General features: G+C 39.5%; 2 protein-coding genes across 3 annotated transcripts in view; both read left to right on the top strand.

Moving 5' to 3' along the window:
* LOC116713925 (matrix-remodeling-associated protein 5) overlaps positions 1 to 1,945 on the top strand; it is a 32,977-nt gene extending 31,032 nt beyond the window's left edge. For both annotated transcript variants that reach the window (XM_032554198.1, XM_032554197.1), the window contains one exon: positions 148 to 1,945. In XM_032554198.1, coding sequence (XP_032410089.1) covers positions 148 to 701 — 554 coding nt within the window. In that variant the 3' untranslated portion in view covers positions 702 to 1,945. The remainder of the gene's footprint in view (positions 1 to 147) is intronic.
* Positions 1,946 to 2,914: 969 nt separating this feature from the next.
* rab33a (RAB33A, member RAS oncogene family) lies at positions 2,915 to 15,473 on the top strand. Its single transcript, XM_032554204.1, has 5 exons — positions 2,915 to 3,153; positions 7,008 to 7,556; positions 10,591 to 10,731; positions 11,365 to 11,445; positions 11,533 to 15,473. Exons 2-5 carry the CDS (start codon positions 7,164 to 7,166, stop codon positions 11,755 to 11,757), a joined length of 840 nt encoding a protein of 279 aa, XP_032410095.1. The 5' UTR covers positions 2,915 to 3,153; positions 7,008 to 7,163; the 3' UTR covers positions 11,758 to 15,473.
* Positions 15,474 to 16,645: the final 1,172 nt, after the last annotated feature.

Below are 16,645 nucleotides of genomic sequence, written 5' to 3'. Positions count from 1 at the left end.
AGTTATAATTTGGAGTCACAACAGCAGCACAAAATTATGGTCAAAATTTGCTATACCAAGGTTAAACCTATGGGCTATGACTTAACCTAGTTTTGTTTGTTGTCTTTGTCAATTTCTAATCTAATTCTTATGATTTTATCCAATCAGGTGGAATGAAGATCACTTATGGACTCAGTCTGAACCTACCTTGCACTGTTGATAGCTGGCCACAGGCACTGGTTACATGGACCCTACCCAATGGAGTAGTTTTGGACAAACCACAGAACGTTGGTCGAATATCTTTCCTCACCAATGGAACCCTACACGTGAGGCAGATTGCCCCCTTTGATAAGGGAACATATATTTGTAGAGCCTCAAACTCTTTTGGATCCTCAACTCTGTCTTACCCCGTTATCGTGATGGTTTTCCCTCCCCGGATCACAAGCACAATGGCCTCCATCACAAGAGTGATTCGAGGAACCCCAGTCATGCTACGGTGTGCGGCGACAGGCATTCCAAAGCCAGATATTTCGTGGACTTTACCTGGGCGCACCACGCTGTTACCTCACAACCACTACACAGTGCAGGGAGGGGTTCATATGACAGACGGGGGTAGTCTGGTCATACAGAATCCTGTCCTGACAAACTCTGGAATTTACAAATGCAATGCTAAAAATGCCCTTGCAACAGATTTCAAATCAACATACCTACAAGTCATTTGAGGGACCAGACGACTCTCATAGCAGACTATGATTGAGTGAAAATTCTTTGTTGAGGACTGACTAATCATGATTAAGATGTTCTGCTGGCAGATGTAAACCTGTGGCTTTGAAGCTTGAGATACCATGGATAAGATTTTTTTTTAACTACCGTACTTGTTTTGCATTTCATGTTTTTCAACTCTGCAGATTCACACTGAAATATATTTTTATGAAGAATATTTTTCTATAGGAAGCTTTGGTTTCTTGACTTTCCACCCTTACAGGCATTCCAGAAGTCTCATGTGGCATTGTTGTCGATCTTCTGTGTTTGAATATTCTAGGCGCTTAATATGGCTGGGTGTAATCTGGTACAGACATACAGTAGCTATCTATGTTATAGAGATAGCTATGTCTCCATAACAGACACAGCTATATTTCTGCCATGCTTATGGCAGAAATATAATTTACAGTGTTTTCAACTGTGTCTATAGGAATTTAGCATTTCATGAAACAGTACAGTTCATCACAAAATGTTATCCTGAATGAGTCACCATCAAATATAAACTGGACACACATCTATTTGCAATTTTTTTTCTGTGGATTGTAACAAAATCATTTGTGGAAAATTTGCTCATTTGGAGATTTTTGAGTTGAATATATCAAAAAATGTCCTAAAGGAAATGCAGCTTCGGAGGCTGAATACCTCAGCGCAATGCTACTTGACATGTTATTGGCCGGTGTTTACAAAGCAGCCAATCCAGGTGCACCATTCATTTTCCTTGGGGCTGATTTGCTGTACCCCCAAGAGCAGAAATAAGGTAGACCATGGATGTTAGTTTCTGCAGTTGGGCTCAGATAGTTTATATTGTGTGTATTATTGCATATTAAGGTATATTTGAACTATTAAAATAGGCAGTTATAAGCATTTTTAGAGAAGGTCTAAAGTATTTATGGACTTCAGCTATTTTTGGGTGGCTGTGGTCTCTAACTCCCCACTACCAGGGGTTCACTCTACTTGTATTCTTAGCAAACAACTGCATGGTGATAAGTGCCACATATTGGGAAACTTGGGGGCATTTTCCATATGAAGATCTAATTGCTCTCAGATCGTGCTACATTGAAACATGTACATTGCATAATGTACTGTAAGTATAATTACCGTGTCTATTCTCATATTTCTGGCATTACAGGCACCTTGTGACAACATGAAAACATGTTTGCATAATTTATGAGTCAACAAAATAAACAGGTGTTGATGTTTTTATCGACTGCCTCAGCACTCACTTTCTGAAGTTAGCAAGGCTTTATAAAATATTTTATGAAAAACTCAAAAAGCAACACCTCATGCTCTGATCTGAAGAAATGTAAGATTAGTTGAGAAAGTGTATTATAAGCCTGGCGGGCCACCAGGCCTTACTTGCCCACCCACCAAGCTAACTGTCATTATTTAATTTAAGTAAAGCTTTTATAAAAGTGATAGTAAAGACAGATGAAGCTAGGTTTATAGTTGGTACATTGAACTGGGCCTCACACAAATTGTGATGCCTGCACCTCTGAATTTTTATGACTTTTAAAAACATTTTAACACAAAAACACGTTGGGCCGCTGTTTGACTGCCCTAGTCGCCGAGCTTAGCAGGTTTTGTGGGGGAAACCCTGAAAGCAGAACAACTGCCTTTATGCAATTACAGCAGCTGTTCAACTGGGGCGCTGTCACAGGAAGCTCTCCATCATGTTGCAGGCGGTCCAGAAATGATGAGCCGAAACAAAGCAAACTGTCTTGAGAAAAATAAACTCTGGTCTGTCTCAAGCAGAACAAACAGCCTGCGTGTTTGCAGTCTGGAAAATGGAAAATAATTTTTTTCAAAATTAAAGATTTGATGCAAGGGTGACAAAAACAATATGCCAGACAAAAATCTGCAAGGGTTACAAATGAACTTTCACATCGCTGTTTGAGTTGAACGACGGGAAATCAGAGCTGAGAGATTTGAAAACAGAACATCGGGGAGTGCGTGTGATTTATGCATCAAAACATCTACATATTATGCAAATCATTTCTGTCTTTCGCTGCTGGTTTGTGTTCTTCAGGACGTGAATGTCCCACTGAGCATCGTTTCCCAGACAAACGGCCCTTTTACCGAGGATGAAGGGGAGCTTTGTGAGACAGAAGCCTTGGGATTGTTTCACGCTGCCAGTGTGTGCTCGCTGTGGGTCTGTATGAGAAAGAGATTATGTGGGTGTCTGAGAGGGAGACATCGAGCGGCACGCCTGTGTTTGTGCTTGTGAAAGAAAGAAATCGGAACAAGTGTTTTGTCATTCCGTCCACATTTCAGTCTGCTGTCGGCAGACAGCTGTGCCGTGTCAACAGAGGTGGGCGGGTGTCTCGTAGGTGATGCTACTGCAGGATTGAGTTCAAATGAAAGCTGAGCATCTCCAACACTCTGCCGCTGCTTTGTGAGGTACAAATGAAAAAGGTAAGTGAAACTTTTTTTCTCTCTTGTTCTTTGCCTAAATGCAAGAATAGTCTGGATGCGGTTTTCAAAAAAACGAAAATGACTCTATGGTGAAGACAGTGTTGATGTCTCAATACAATTGGTGACACATTTATCTAGTAAAATAACACACTACATTCCAGCAGTATTAAAGGTCTATTAGATAGATTAGAATATTAGTGGAAAGCCCTTTTATTTTGGGAAATTTATCAGCAAGTGAAATTATGCCTCAAAACAATTACCAAGTTCAATTTATAACCACTTTGCAATTGTCTTCACCTTTGCAGCAAAGCCGTATAACCAAGCATGTAGCGATGATGGAGAGCAAACACTTCCTCTAACCTGAAAGAAACTTCCCACAGAGGCTGGCTCAGTGTGAGCAGCCGTCCACCATGACCAACTGGGGGTTCCCGCAGATACACTGAAAAAGAAGCACTAACATAGGGGTAGTTTCTGTATTAAAAACCGCAATAAAGTTAATACCAGAAGAAAGAGAACATTAAGTTGTTGGAAGCATTATCCCAGTTGACACCCGCCTCCCCCAATCAAGTGTAAGAGAAAAAAAAAAAAACACAAAAGTGAAAACAAATCTTGCTACCCTTAAGAGAAAAAATATATATAAAGAAAACAGAAAGTTAAAAGTGGAAATAACAGCAAAATAATGCACATTTTAGAGAAGGAGGAGTTAAGTTCTACGGAGTCCTCTAAGGGACATGGGGGAAACTTTTCTTTTGCATTCCCTCGCAATAAGCTTGCTGCAATATGTGCGGGTCTATTTTGTATACAGTCACAAATGTCAATTTAAAATTTCTAATGTATACATATTTAAAGAATCTCCGTGTTTATTCTTAACTCTTTGGTGCAAATAACTGATTGTGAATCGATTTATTCACTGCACGTTAATGTCTGTTTGCGTAAGTTTGAGATGGAACTGCACATGAAAACATCCCTTTAAAACCATCCATCCATCCATCCATCCATCCATGGATGGATGGATGGATGGATGGATGGATGGATGGATGGTTTTAAAGGGATGTTTTCATGTGCAGTTCCATCTCAAACTGGATGGATGGATGGATGGATGGACTTTATTACCCCGCAATAGTAACTCAGAAATAGTCCAAATAGTTTGGATGTACTTTTTATTTCTTTCCTTCTTATGGGAAGTTTCTGTTTATATCATAGGTTTGTTGTGCATTTCTATTCTAAAGAAAAAGACATAAAACTTCAGATATTTCACAACGAGGTATTAACATACATGGAAAAACCTCACGAAAGCCTTATATTATAGCAGAAAGTACAAAGGCCACCGTAAGAAAGGCTTACAGTATTTAATGACGTCACATGAACTGATTAGTACATTATTGCGAGAAAACGCAGAAGTTTTGCAAAGTAACGCAAAAGAAAAAAAAATCCCATAAAGTTCTCATGTGGTCCAGATGCAAATAATAATAATAATAATAATAATAATAATAATAATAATAATAAGTGCTGAAATCAACCTTTATTGAAGTGTCACAAGTCAGATAAAGGTTTCACAAATCACAAACTTGGTTTTAAATATTCTGCTATTAGTTGAAATTAATCTGGTCTGGGGTTAAAGAGTCCACTTGTAGTTTTTTAACTGGTGTAAGTGGAAGATGCTGAAGGTGGTGAAAAATGAGGCGGAGTCGCCCTTTAGCCATTTCCCTAATCAGAAGCTTGTTTGTTTGTAATACGAGAAAAAAAAAGTTGTATATATATAAAAAAAAGTCGTTCGAGAAGAGCAAGCAACTTGTGTACTTTTAGTTGGCATCAGTTTTACAACAGGGGAATATTTAACCTTTTAACACGTGAGCATGAAATTATTATCTGCCCAGGACTTTGAAAGGATTGTTTAAACTATTCAACATGTCAAAGAAAGAGCCACGGACTTGCTGGGCTGGTCATGTCAGAACCTGATAACTTTACCGAGGCGTTTTTCTCATTCAAATGACATTTTTAGCCAGTATTGCGTCTTTATTCTTCCAGTGGTATAATTCTTGTAATTCTTCTTGTGTTGTATTAAAAAAATAGTCTGACCTAATACTCCGTCATACTTTATTTACTAACCTCCTCCGCCGTTTTTCTTTCCACCGTCACAAACTTCTCCATCTCTCCTCTGTGGAGGTAGATACGTTTTCAAACCTTCGAGCTTGTGTCCTCTCCGTCACTCACTGTCAGCTCTGGCTGGTCTGAACAGGCAAGTCTGTTGCTTAATTTGAACAGTGCTGCCACCTAGTGACTGGAGGCTTGTTTGTCAGTGAAGCGTTAATGAAGAAAAAGTCCAAATTTTAATTAAAAAAAATAAATAAATAATCTATTCTCGCTCCACGGAGAATAGAAGGGCTTTTTAAAATGTCATACATTTGAACTACTGGTGTTTCAGCTGCTCTCTCTACTATCTGGGCAGGAAGCCGGAGCGGCCTCATTTTCACCATTTATGTCACTTTGAAAAGAGGGAAAAATGTATTGTTCGACAAAACAGATTTATTAAATCAACAAAATATTACGTGATCATATGTGATACAGTTTTGTGCCATTAGAAAAATAGACAACTCAAGGTAAAAAAATAAATAAAAAATCAATTTTTACAGAATAAACCACTGCTTGTTAACCTGTTGATACCCTAGCTCACCTTTTGGACTCAGAAATAAGGAAAATTCTGTTATTAGATGTTCTGACTGTGAGACAATAAAGTCCACTTTATTTTATTCTGACTCAGCATAAAACCCTGTAGCTCTCGTAATTTAGTTACACGATAGAGTTTACATTTTAATACGACTGCACCGAGTATTGATTTAATACGGCATCTTCACGTTATGTTAAAGACGACTGGAATCCAGGTTTGCCACAATCCTCAGCATTTTAACAACCGGGTTATTTTGTGGAATGTGACAATGTGAACTGGCTGATCAGATCATGTGGCCAGACTGTGTGAGAAAAATCAGTCGCCATGACATTGTACCTAAAAGAAAAAAAAACAAAACAAAAAACTTCCTATTTAGACATTTTTGATTCTGTGATTCATAAACATGTGCTGGTTATTTTTCTGAAGAAAAAAAAAAAGAGTTGAAAATATTTATCATGCACATAATAAAGTGAGGATAGGAAATGTTCAGTCCTGTGTAATCAGAAAAATAAATCTGTATTTTATTTGATAATTGAGAAATAATTATCCGTGAGATAATGCTTTTTTTTGGTATTGATTCAATACCAAGTAAATACAGGGCCTGTATCACCAATACTGACACTTTTAAGACATTTATGGGTCTTTGTTGTTGTTCCTTTTATTCATTTTGTTCAAACCTGTGACATAATTTAGACAAAGTTTAAAGGTGTCTACAAAACGCCTTTATGAAATACTTTCATGACATGTTAACATGACAACTAGTAGAAACCAGTAGAAAAGCAAAACACATTTGTGTGCTTTTTTTTTTTTTCCTAAGCAAACAGAGCGCAGAAAATTATCATTTGAGAGAAAATCCAAACCCAAATCTGTTCTGAGGTAGAATTTCTAAACCACAATATAGAAACAAAACAAAATTGTCAAGAGGTAACCTGAAACTAAAAGTATCGATCTGATCACGCTAGTAATAATGTGATACTGACACCAACTTAGTATCGATATTAGCGAACCATGAAGTACAAACATCTACAACCAATTCTTATCTTTTCAAGATGAAGTCCAGAGTGGGGAAAAAAATGATTCAGGTAAATTACTTTTAAAAAAATTAAAAATGTATTCATGCTGTTGTGATTTAGGCTTAAAGCCGTCATTGTTTTGTTAAATTGATAATGATTCTTCTCCCTTTAAGGCTTCCGTCACTTGCTGAAAGACAGCATCGTGGTCATTGTTGCATCTCTGGTCTCCTCCTCCCTTTCTCCTCCCTTCATTCTCCTCTCAATCCGTCCAACCCCCCACTTCTCTCTACTCACGCACCCCGACTTGCGCATCGCCTCCTCCGGCAATAATGACCAAGGATTCCCCGGAGGAGGAGACCCGAGCTCCGGGCGGTGTCGGCGTCGGAGGAGGAGGAGGAGGAGGAGTGGGCGCGGGGAGAGGAGCATCCAGAAGGAACCGAGCGGACGACAATGTCACCATCCTGACATCCTCCATGGATTTCTACCCAGCCGGCCGGAGTCGAGCCAGCAGCAGCAGCGACGCCGCCCCGAGCCTCACCTCCTCCCTGGACACGAGCATCCAGACGCGGATCTTTAAGATCATCGTCATCGGGGACTCCAACGTGGGGAAGACGTGCCTCACCTTCCGCTTCACGGGGGGCAGCTTCCCCGACAAGACCGAGGCCACGATCGGCGTGGACTTCAGGGAGAAGGCGGTGGAGATCGAAGGGGAGACCATCAAGGTAAAGGCAGCGGCGGAGCTGGACGAGAGGAGCGGCGTTTCGCCCTCCACCCCTCCCCCTTCCCCGGGCTTCAGCTCAGAGGATGACTCGGGCCTGCTCTCTTATTAATCTCCCAGGCTGTGAAAGCGCAGTTCTCCTCCTCAGCTTTATTGATTATCCATAGGCAGGGCGCTGATATGTACTTTCTGAGGTACGTATTATAGCAGCCTACTCACCTGTAACTAAGGCACACATAGCAAAACAACAGTGACCTGTCATTTTACTACAAGTAACTTGAGTTAACCTGGATCTTTGCAAGCCTCGTCCTCTGGATAGATTGAAATTCATCCCTGTAACATATTTATCCTTGTCCTTCTTCCATTTTTTTTCTGCCTCTCTATTATCATCAGTCGACAATATCACGACGGCCTATCGGGGTTAAAAAGGAGAAATAAAAAAGGACAATCTGAAATTTTGAGATTAATCTTAGACTATTAATAAAAATAAAAACAAGGACATTTCTGAGCAGAAAAAGTCAAAAAATCTGCAAGAGGATAGAACAAACAGAAATTCTGAGACTAATGTCAGAATTTATTTTTTGGAAACATCCCAGTTTGAGAAGTCAAAGGTTTTTGATGTTTGGAAATTTTCTGAGTTTCAAAAGTCAAAGATTTCTTTTTTGTTTTACTCCGAAATTTCCAAGTATTTTCTAGAACATTTCTGAGTTTATTCTCAAAGTTTCAGATTTTATTTTTATTTATTTATATATTTATTTTTAAGAATGTTTACTCCTCCTTTCTCTGCATCTACAATGGCCCCAAAACGATTCAAAAGAGAGAGAAAAAATCGCGCCTCAATACAGAATAATTTTTCTGCCCTTGATTTGGCGCCCCCTAGCGCAGCGCCCCTTTGCGTCGCGTGTAGTGCATAGCCACTTTTTGCGCCATTGTACCACGTATTTTATATTTAAGAAATGGACGCAGAAATTCACAGTAACTTGAAAGGTTTGTCGCCATTTGTTACTGAAAACAAAGCAAGACAATATAGGTGTTATATGGCTAATGTAGACTTGTAGAATATTCTTAAACTGAAACAAAAACAGGGAGGAGATTTGAATAAATTAGTAGTTGTAGCATCCTCAATAACAGAATGATCATCTTTTTCAAGTTTTCTGCTTTCCTTCTGTTGTCACGGTAACCAGGACCACATCTGTTCTTTGACTCAAAAGTTCACCTTGGTGCAGTTAGATCTGCTTTTAATTGCTGTACTAAAACCTGACTACATACAGCAAGTTGTTTTTTTTTCAAATGAAGACTGACCTAGATCCCGTTTTTATCTGAGAACAGACAAAATATTTTTGCAGTTTTCTTCAATCAAGCCCAAGATATTAAGCAATCTGGAGGCTTTTCATTTAATAAGGAAAAAAAATATATATAATAATTATATATATATCAGATTATTTGTTTAATTAAAGTAGTTCATGCTTATTGTTGAGTAGGTAAAAAAAGAAAATCACAACATTTTTGGTGATTTTAGTTTTATTAATTATTTTCGTTTTGGCCCATGTAACAAAATGTTTGGACACCCCTGGCTTAGATCAAACCTTACGTGTTAAAATGTTCCATGTCTAAACTTAATTGAGAATAAATGGCAGGACTTGAACACTGCAAAGTAACTGAGATGCCCAGAGTGTAACTGCACAAGTATTGAATGAGCGGGGCTAATTACAAAGGCACAGCTCCCTTTTTTGTTTTTTCTTTGGGGGGGAAAAAGTAACAAAACAAAAGCACATTTTTATCACAGCTATGCACTAATATAAGTTGATCTGTCACCCAAGATCTCTAAATTACATTGAAGTTTGTGATTATGAGTACCCAGCCTCATTCTAATGGTTGATCTGTGTCTATAAGGAGCAAAATGCCTGCAACTTTAGATCCCCCCAGCACATGCACACACACACACAGTCGGGTTTTCATCACTTGTGGGGAATTCACATTGACTTCCATTAATTTCTACAGTCTAACCCTTACCATAATCCTAACCATCGCAGACCTAACCACTAACCCAAAAACAACAATTTCTCTTATGGGAGAAAGGAATAGCCTTGGGCCGTAACAGGACCAAGAAAATGTCCCCACATGGAGCAATGGTCCCCATAATCCCACATTGTAGACAGGAATAGGTTCCCATAAGGATATAAAAACTTGGTACACATACACCCACACCCACACACAATGCTGAGTCAAAAACACACACAAAATGCTGTCCACATTACCCCTGAGACCTGCGTGTCTAAACCACTGAACCTCCTGTACAAACATCTTCCACTTTAAGGCTGGTGTGTGTCAGGATCAATCCCATGTAATCAAACCGCCTCGCGATAAATGCAATATTAATCTCTGCATGTATATTTGTGGCACTAGTTATTCAGTGTGAAGAATCATGTTTTTGTTTTGCCATCTCGTCCTCCCCTTCTCATTCTGTCGTTGCATCCCGGTGTCACCGCAGCAACCAAGCACCGACTCGGCAACAGACCAGTCAGATGTTATCAAATCCACGACAAATACTGACTGTAATTTGCATTAATGATCACGCAGATAATTCCACTGAGCTAGAGAACAGCGCTCTCCTAAAGCTGTAAGAACATCTTGGTAAAATAACTGGAGTTGTAATGTTGATCCATTAGCCGCAGCGGTTCATAAGCTGCTTGTCCTTTGAAGGACAGAACGAAAAGAAGCTGGACTTTTCCATGTTCAGTTTCTTTTTTCTTAGTTAAATGTAATTTCAGTTGTTCCAACACATGGAACAGATTCTTCTCTTGTTATCAGATGAAGCCAAAATGAAATACAGCCTTGCTGACAACTGTAGACACAACTAACTAGCAAAGCTAGGTATTGTTTGGTGAACAGTTAAAAGGTTGCAATAAAACCTGCAAGTGCGGATTTTGTTGTTCTTGTTTGATTCTGATACAACCTCATCTATCAAACTAAGAATGAGAAAAGAAAGGCCACATGCATTAATGAAGAAAATATTTTCTGTCTGTCTGTCTCTACAGGTGCAGGTGTGGGACACGGCAGGTCAGGAACGCTTTCGCAAATCCATGGTGGAACACTATTACCGCAACGTCCACGCCGTGGTGTTTGTTTATGACGTAACCAAAATGGCTTCCTTCCGCAACCTGCAGACATGGATAGAGGTAAGCAGAAGCTGAAAAGAACAATTTCCTATTAGTCTTTTGTATTAGGGTCTGCAAATGTTTTTTTATTCAAGGTTTATGGTTATTGTAAAAGACTCTATATTATGGGTGATTTTTTTTCTCTCACTATTTTGACTTCCCTGATGGTGACTGCGGAGTAAAATTAGATGTAAACCTATGACGGCATTCAGGGCCATCGTAGATAGAAAAAAAACAAGAGGAGTAAATATCTGCGCCTCCCCCCACCCAAAAAAACAACAGTTTCTTGAAAAACTTGAAAATTCATGAGTTTCAAGTCATAAATGTTCAACTTTTGAAACTCTGAAATTTCCAAGTTGAGATTAATCTCAAAATTTCTGTTTTTCTAGCAAATATTTGACTTTCCAAACTCATAAATGTCCTTGATTTTTCTATAAAATTTCTGACTTTGATCTTAAAATTTCAGAATTTTCTGACGGAGATTTACTCCCTCTTTTCAGCCTACAATAGCAGCTGATATGCCGTCATATAAGCAAAAAGAACATAGTGAGTCAATGCGAGTTTTGCAGTTTCACTGATTTGCTAACACGTGCTCACAAACCTGGCCGTTACAGCTGAATCCAAATCTGATTCTTGTGTCTCAATTTATTGCAGGAGTGCAATGGCCATCGGGTGTCAGCGTCAGTGCCTCGAGTTCTGGTGGGAAATAAATGCGACCTGGTGGATCAAATCCAGGTTGGCTAACACAAGGAAATGTTGACACATTTGTCTTCATTCACACTTCAGCGCCAAGCTTTCTCTGAACGTCGCTGTTTTTCACAGGTTCCCTCTAACATGGCATTGAAGTTCGCGGACTCCCACAACATGCTGCTGTTCGAGACATCGGCGAAGGACCCAAAGGAGAGTCAGAATGTCGACTCCATCTTCATGTCGCTGGCCTGCCGCCTGAAGGCCCAGAAGTCCCTGCTCTACAGGGACGTGGAGCGGGAAGACGGGAGAGTGAGACTCACACAGGAGACGGAAGCAAAGACTAACTGTCCGTGTTGAGAAAGAAGAGGACAGGGAGGCATTTCTGGGGAGGAGAAGAGAGGAGTTACTTATATAAAGGAGGAGGAATGGGATATGGCAGTCTGAAGGGGAACTTTTCTGGTTTAAGATGACAGGGAAGGTTTATGCTGACACTAGTAGTGATGTGCTTTCAGCGGACGACAGAAAGACATGCTAGGACTGAGATTTCGACGGAGTTCTTGTTCTTGAACAGAAGCGATGAATTGGGGAGTGGCATATAATAACGATGCTGCCTTTTAGACTACAATAGTGTGAAAACTCTTCCACTGACTTTCCTAATAATGCTGTATTGTCTCGTTCTTATCGTTGACCATATGTTAGCTCTTATTCTAATTGGAAACAGGACTTCCCAGACTTTTTCCTACTGCCTTAACAACTAAAAAGCTGCCTGACCCATAACCTTCACAAACCATTTAGAGGAACAGGGGTAGCACAGGAGGCAACGCCTAAACTACCAGACATCCCGTTTCAGTGGCTTCTTTGTTGGAGGATTTGATCTTGCTCACCTGTAACATCTAAGACGTAGCAAATATAAATAAAACGGAAGAAAATACTCAAGGTGAGTCTGACTGGAAGCACCTTGATGAGGTTTTCGAAAACAGACCCTTAATGGGTTGCCCTGTAGCGCGCCACCTATTGATTTCAGAGCTCCTCTTACCAATAGCGCCCTCTCAAGCAGAGGGAAAGTGAGCGTCCTCTTTCTCCTCTACTCCCGATGTAAATATATCCCCTCCAAGTTTTTACCTCTGAGGAAAAGGCCTGGTCGGCTCTCCCTTTGTGTGCAAATCCAGAAAGATCCGCTCTCAGTCTTACGGGACTTCGGCGGATCAAGTCGGCTCTCTTCCGTTCTCTTTTGTGGCTGTCTGTGGTATTCATCCTCCTTCAACATTTACTCACTTTGCCATGCTACGACCACAGACTTTTACATGTTTTTCTGAGAGTTCACATGATAATCCAACACAAGCGGTGTGCAATTGTGTAGCGGAAGGAAAATGATACGTGGCTTTCAAAAACATTTACTCGTAAAAAAGCCTGCCTTGCATATGCACTTGATCTCCTTTGCATTGATAGTGCTAAATATAATCAAGTGCAATCAGTTGTATTCAGAAGCCATGTTGCTAATAAATACAGTTTGTCATTGAACATCAACACACCAGGAGAATGTTAATCAGGGCAACAGTCAAGATTTAGAAGCTGGCTGATTTAAGGATGGTATGTTGGACCAGAGACGCATCTAAAAGTTGCCAGACTACAGTTCTTCACCCCTGGTTTAGGTCAAAGTGTAATCATAATGTAAAAACGGGTTTGGATACTTTCACAAGGCTTCCCTAGAAAACGCGTTGTCTCCCCGTCAGCATCCCCGCCGTCAGGGTCGGAAAGAACTGCAAAAAAAACAACAAACTGTGACCGCCCTCATAGCACAAGGTAAGCCCAGTGTAAATGAATCTATCCAGGAGGATCAGACTGCATGAAGATATCCACTAAGCTATATTGATTATTTACTGTGCACAGAAAGACAGTTTGCTTTATACTAAGAAAGCTTCTTACTGGGCTGCAGGCGGAGGAACACAATGTACATTACTCAGCTACAAAGCCCTTAGTGTAACAGAGCATCAAACACTCCGACAATGAAATTTATGGCTCTTTGTATTGTATCACTGTGGCCTACTTTTCACCAAGCACTAACAATACATCCAGATGTAGATTAGTGAGCATTTTAGGAGGGGTCTTTAGCTTATTCGCTAAAGGGACTGATGAATTTAATGAACTGATCAGTGCCGTCATCAGGAATGACATTTTTAGTGTCAGCTAAACGCAGTAACCTAAGGCTGTCATAAAGGGTCACCAAAACCGGAAAATAACAGATTAGAACTTCATGATTTGCCCAATGAGTCTCAGTTTCAAACTGTGATACTAGAGTAGGAATTTCCTGGGATCAACAATGACGCATATCTTCTTTCTTATTAATAGGCCATTGGTAGTGGTGGTGTAATGGTGTGGGGGTATTTTTCTTTGAACACACAAGAGCCCTTTGTAGCAACTGACCATTAGTTAAGCACCAAACCTAAGTATCTTCTGATTGGCTGCTACTGGTTTCCTTTACATGAGAGTGGGTTCCCTGTACTCCAGTGGTCAGAAAGATCTCAAACCACAGAGGCAGCTTGGAGGAACAGGAGATTTGCAGCATGGATGTACCAGAAAAAGTAGAACTGATGAGCTCTAAGTTATGAGAAGCCAAATGCTTTGCTGGCCAACCCCCGTCTTCAGAGCACACCACGTCCACACCTGGTCACGATAGCAGTAAGCCATGCTACTCCTCCACCCTAACAAGATGCCTGTCCTCCTCCAAACATTACCGAAGACCATCTTTATTGCCACTGAAATCCAAAAACCCCCTCCATAGTAGCTCACAGAGCCAATATTAAACAATTTCCCAAGGAATAGGAGAGGCTGCTGTGAAGGTGCATGTAGCCATATTGGATGTGGATCTGAGTCTACACCTGGAACCCACCAAACACTGTGCAAATCCAGAGGTCAAGTGCTCTGTCCACGTTTCAACATTTTTCCATTCTTTAAGTTCATGCTTCGAGAAACCTTCTACGTGAGTCGCATGAGATTGGTGTATGATATCAGGCACAACTTCAATGCGTCCAGCGTTACAACCTGGAGCCGAGCCTCAGTTGGAATTGCAAAGGACTGTAGGAATATTGGACCATGTAAAATAATATTTCTTATCACGTTTGGTGATGAGGCTGGCAGGAAGATTTGGGAGAATGTACTCCACAGTTCTTAGATTCTCGATCAGCCATTGTAATGCATTTGACTAAGTTCTTTATACACAGGTGAGTAACATAATTAGCATACTTGCCTTTCTTTATCGCTTTTCTAGCTAGTTTTACAAATTAGTGCAGTTGATTTATGTTGGGTTCTTTTATTTATGTGTCATGTTTGCTCTTAAGTGGATGGATGTCAAGACGTTTTGAAAAATGTAGTCTAATATATCTACTAAAGTTGTATGTAAGAGTAAATCATATCATATTAACATTGCAGAATACATGTGAACGGTAACAAGACGGTGTTATTAAGCTAAACGGACTGTTTGAGTGCCATAGGGTAGAAGGAAGTGCACTTTTTTACATAACTTGTTTCCATAATAATTTAAATAATAATAATAAAGAAGCAAGGGGTGTTACTTGTAAGATGGAGCTCATTGGACATTTCAGTGTTCCTTCATCAAAATGTTTCCCTGGATTCAACTCCGAATGTTTTTTTTTTGTATCTAAGGAAACCCGGTTTGACTACTTTGTCACAGATGTTCAAATCATTTCACACCATGTATCCCAATAGAAATATTAAAAAGCATTCACATGGGAGCTGATTGGTAACGGGTTTTGTCTTTTGTATAGCTTAGATGTTAGATGTCACCTAACATGTTGGTTTCTGATTGAGATTTGTAACGTTATTCTGCAAGTGCTGTAACATAGCAGTTTACTGTTGTTCTTTCAACAAAAGCCTTCACAGTTCTTTTAAGATGTCTTTTTTTCAGACTCGTAAACCTGAGGAGACAATGTCGCTGCTTGTAGCTTTTCGTGTTTTTGAGATCACATCCACCTTCTCTTCTTTATATGTACCTCCTTCTGTAATACTGTTACAATCTCACAACGTGACTTCAGATAAAAATGCTGAAGAAACTATTTGATTCGGTTTCCTTCTTTGAGTTCAGGTAGTCCAAATAAGCTCCTCCCAGTGTGAAGAGTAGGGGTGGGTATTTATCATTTATTATTTATTGTGATAAATTTCATATGATGAGAATTTTGATTTATCGTTGTCTCAATAAATTTCAGTTAATGATGTTGGAACAAACTGAGCATTATCAGATATGTCTTTCGTTTTCAACATTTTCTCCACCGTTTGTTTCACGAGAACATCAGTAAATAGGATGAAATGCAATCACCATGTGCAGTTTAAATCAAATTTCTTTAAGTTAGTGGGATCCCGAAGAAGCTCATTTAACGACAAGCATTTGTGTTTGTGGCGCTCATACAGTCATACAGTTACCTAAAAACTAAGTAATAAATGTTATACTGCATGTCATGGCGGATCATTATCATCGTTCATGTTGCCCACCCCTACTCAGGAGTAGTGCAAATTGTACCAAAAAACACAGGTAACAGCCGAGTCATGTCAATCAGTCTCTTCAAACAAAATATTATTGTCAAATCGATCAAAAATTTGTTGGTACAAAGAGTACACTCTGCTTTTCAGGAAGCCTAAATTAGGTACTCCTATATTGGATAGCCACAAGGAAAAATACATTCTGCTATTCCTTCAAAATCATGTTTGTCTTTTTTTTTCTTCTCTAGAGAACAGATTTGTGTTAAAAATATCACTGTCTGAAGCCAGCAAATGACTTCAAGGTCTCACATGAGCTGAGCTGTTCACTACCAGTGGTGAACTCAAGAAGACTGCGTGATAAATATAAATAAAAAGGTGCCAGGACAAAGTTTTAATGTGAAGGTGTGCATACAAGTGCAAGCAGTTTAGTGCAGCTTTTTTTTTTTTATAGTTGACACATTTTTTTCTCTTGCCACATGTTTTTTTCTTTCACTTCAATTTAACAAATTAAAGGTGGAAAAGATTTTGATATGATTCATAATGTTCTTATGTCCTTAGGTAACAAAAAAAATATTTTAGCAAATCTTTAAAATATGCAGCTATTTAAATCAAAAATCAACATGGTTGGAGCATATTTGTAATTGTCTGGGTTTGTTATTAGAATAATTGGCCAGATTGAGCCAAAATATCAATAATATCAAAACTACGTATTGGATTTATACTGATAAGATCGATGCTTTAATTTCAGATT

The sequence above is a fragment of the Xiphophorus hellerii genome, chromosome 23 (assembly GCF_003331165.1).
Source record: "Xiphophorus hellerii strain 12219 chromosome 23, Xiphophorus_hellerii-4.1, whole genome shotgun sequence".
Lineage (NCBI taxonomy): Eukaryota > Metazoa > Chordata > Actinopteri > Cyprinodontiformes > Poeciliidae > Xiphophorus > Xiphophorus hellerii.
The sequence above is the reverse complement of the archived record's forward strand: the minus strand, read 5'-3'. Positions and strand labels throughout refer to the sequence as shown.